The following is a 2,940-nucleotide window of genomic DNA, read 5'->3' as shown; positions in this document are numbered from 1 at the left end:
TCTCCAGGATATCTTCCCAACCCAGGGAGTAAACACGGTTCTCCTGCATTATGGGCAAATTGTTTACCATCTGAGCCACCAGGGAAGACCACTAATCATGACATACAAGTTTTTAACTTGCTTATGTTCTTTCTCCAATCTGGATTTTAGGAACTTTTGTTTTTTAGCATGTCATAATCCCTGCATAGACTGTATGGGAAACATTGTTGCAGTTCAATTTTCAAGTGCAGGAATTTGTCATTAAAACTGTGAATACATGACATAATGGGGGAAAAGTTAAAAATGGGGCAAGTTTGCTTGCTAGAGAAGGCGTGGGGAATTCTCTGAAGGGGATAAGAACCATACTTAACATATTGATTTCTTGATGACCAAATATGAATGGTATTATTTAAACAATGTGAGTAATGCCTATCTGTGTGAAAATTAGTAATGTTATTCTACCCTTCCTTACAGTCACCTCTACCACATGAACCCACGAAATGATACAGAAATTTCAGAATTTCTTCTCCTGGGATTTTCAGAGGAACGAGCACTGCAGCCCCTCATATTTGGGCTTTTCCTCTCCATGTACCTGACCACTGTGTTTGGAAACCTGCTCATCATCCTGGCCGTCAGCTCAGACTCCCACCTCCACACCCCCATGTACTTCTTCCTCTCCAACCTGTCCTTTGTAGACATCTGCCTCACCTCCACCACCATCCCAAAGATGCTGTGGAACATCCAGACACAGAGCAAAGTAATAACTTATGAAGTTTGCATCACACAGATGTATTTTTTTGTACTCTTTGCAGTGTTAGACAGCTTCCTCCTGACCGTGATGGCCTACGACCGCTTTGTGGCCATCTGCCACCCTCTGCACTACACGGTCATCATAAGCCCCCGGCTCTGTGCACTGCTGGTGCTGGTGTCCTGGGTCATGAGTGCCCTGCATTCCTTGTTAGAAAGCTCAATGGTGTTGCGACTGTCCTTCTGTACAGACTGGCACATCCCTCACTTTTTCTGTGAACTCAATCAAATGGTACAACTTCCTTGTTCTGACACCTTTCCCAATAACATGGTGATGTGTTTTGCAGCTGTCCTGCTGGGTGTTGGTTCTCTTACTGGTATCCTTTACTCATATTCTAAGATAGTGTCCTCCATATATGGAATTTCATCATCTCAGGGGAGGTATAAGGCCCTTTCCACCTGTGCATCTCACGTCTCAGTAGTCTCCTTATTTTATTGTACGAGCTTAGGAGTGTATATGAGCTCTGCTGCTACCCACAGTTCCCATTCAAATGCAAAAGCCTCAGTGATGTACACTGTGGTCACACCCATGCTGAACCCCTTCATCTACAGTCTGAGGAACAAAGACATAAAGAGGGCTCTGAAAATGTTCTTGGGGAGGGCAACTCTAAAAGGACATGAGGTCCTAAGTCTTAAGAAGTGCCCGTGATGAAAGCCTCAGAGCCAGAAATTGCAATTTATATCAGATATGGAAGTAAGTAAAACATGCCTCGTCAGTTCCTTATTGGAGTTTCCATTTCTTTTATCTCAACTTCTCTATACAATTTATGCAACTCATTTTATGAAACTTTGTGCTCTCTCTTATATTCAAGAATTCTCTTGGAAGATTGGGACTGACAATATACACTGTTGATGCTATGTTTAAAATAGATAACTAATGAGAACTACTGTGTAACACAGGGAATTCTACTCAGTGCTCTGTGGTGACCTAATAGGAAGGAAATCCAAAACGAGGGGATATGTGTATACATACAGCTGATTCACTTTACAGTATAGCATAAGTTAACGTCGTAAAGCAACTATATTCTAATAAAGTTTTTTTTTTTAATTTTTCCCTTTGTCATTATCCTATTATTCCAAGGTTATCTTCAACCATGGATCTAAGATATTTGGATTTTCCCATTGTCTCAAGGTTGTATGCATGCATGCTAAGTTGCTTCAGTCATGTATGACTCTGTGGGACCCTATGGACTGTAGCCCACCAGGTTCCTCTGTCCATGGGATTCTCCAAGCAAGAATACTGGGGTGGGTTGCCATGACCACCTCCAGGGGATCTTCCCAACCCAGGGCTTGAACCCATGTCTCCTGCATTGCAGGTGGATTCTTTTACTGCTAAGCCATGGGAGAAGGCCCCTATGGAAAAAAAAAAAAAAAAAATACTCTTGGCAATCACAGCTACTTACATAAGGTTGTAACAGAAAGAAAAAAAAAATCTGAGACCATTGTTTTCCTTTTGTGAGTCTCATTTTCTTGGCAATCAAAGCTACTAACATAAGCTTGTAAGAGAAAGAAAAAAAAAAATTTGAGACCACTGTTTTCTTTTTGTGAGTCTCATTCCTTTATATATCACTTCCTTAACTGCTCTTCCGAATACTCCAGACCTTAACATGTGCCTTGTTATAACTGTTCATGGGTATTTTTCTACTCTTTTGATTTCTGTTGTTATTCAGATTGATGTCCTCCATGTTTACAACTGACACTGGCAAAAACTGATAATAAAATAGATGTCTCCAAGTGGAAGCTACACAGAAAGACAAAAATGAATAAACAGATTTACATTATATGGCCTTAGAGTTGAACTTGACTTTAAATATGATAAGGAAAACATTAATCAAACTTTTATTACTACACAAAAGATAGTTGTGTATATGTGCAAGAGTTTGTCGCTCATTGGTGTCCAACTCTCTGCAACCCCATAGACTGTAGCCCGCCAGGCTCCTCTGTCCATGGGATTCTCCAGGCAAAAATACTGGAGTGGGCTGCCATGCCCTCCTCCAGGGGATCTTCCCAACCCAGAATAGAACCCAAGTCTCCTGCATTGGCAGGCAGAATCTTTATTGCTGGTGCCACCTGAGAAGCCCAATACATGTGTCTCTATTTGTATACATTTCTCTTTCAAATAACCATGTTCACACACACACATATGTACATGCA

The 2,940-nt window shown here is 41.2% G+C and overlaps 1 protein-coding gene across 1 annotated transcript; it reads left to right on the top strand.

Moving 5' to 3' along the window:
• The first annotated feature begins 466 nt into the window (after positions 1-466).
• On the top strand, positions 467-1,435 carry LOC136155482 (olfactory receptor-like protein OLF4). Its single transcript, XM_065917243.1, has one exon. The coding sequence runs from the start codon at positions 467-469 to the stop codon at positions 1,433-1,435; it is 969 nt and encodes a 322-aa protein (XP_065773315.1).
• The last annotated feature ends 1,505 nt before the right edge of the window (positions 1,436-2,940 follow it).

This window comes from Muntiacus reevesi, chromosome 1 (genome assembly GCF_963930625.1).
Source record: "Muntiacus reevesi chromosome 1, mMunRee1.1, whole genome shotgun sequence".
Classification (NCBI taxonomy): Eukaryota; Metazoa; Chordata; class Mammalia; order Artiodactyla; family Cervidae; genus Muntiacus; species Muntiacus reevesi.
Note: the sequence above shows the minus strand (reverse complement) of the source record. Positions and strands in the feature narration are given on the sequence as shown.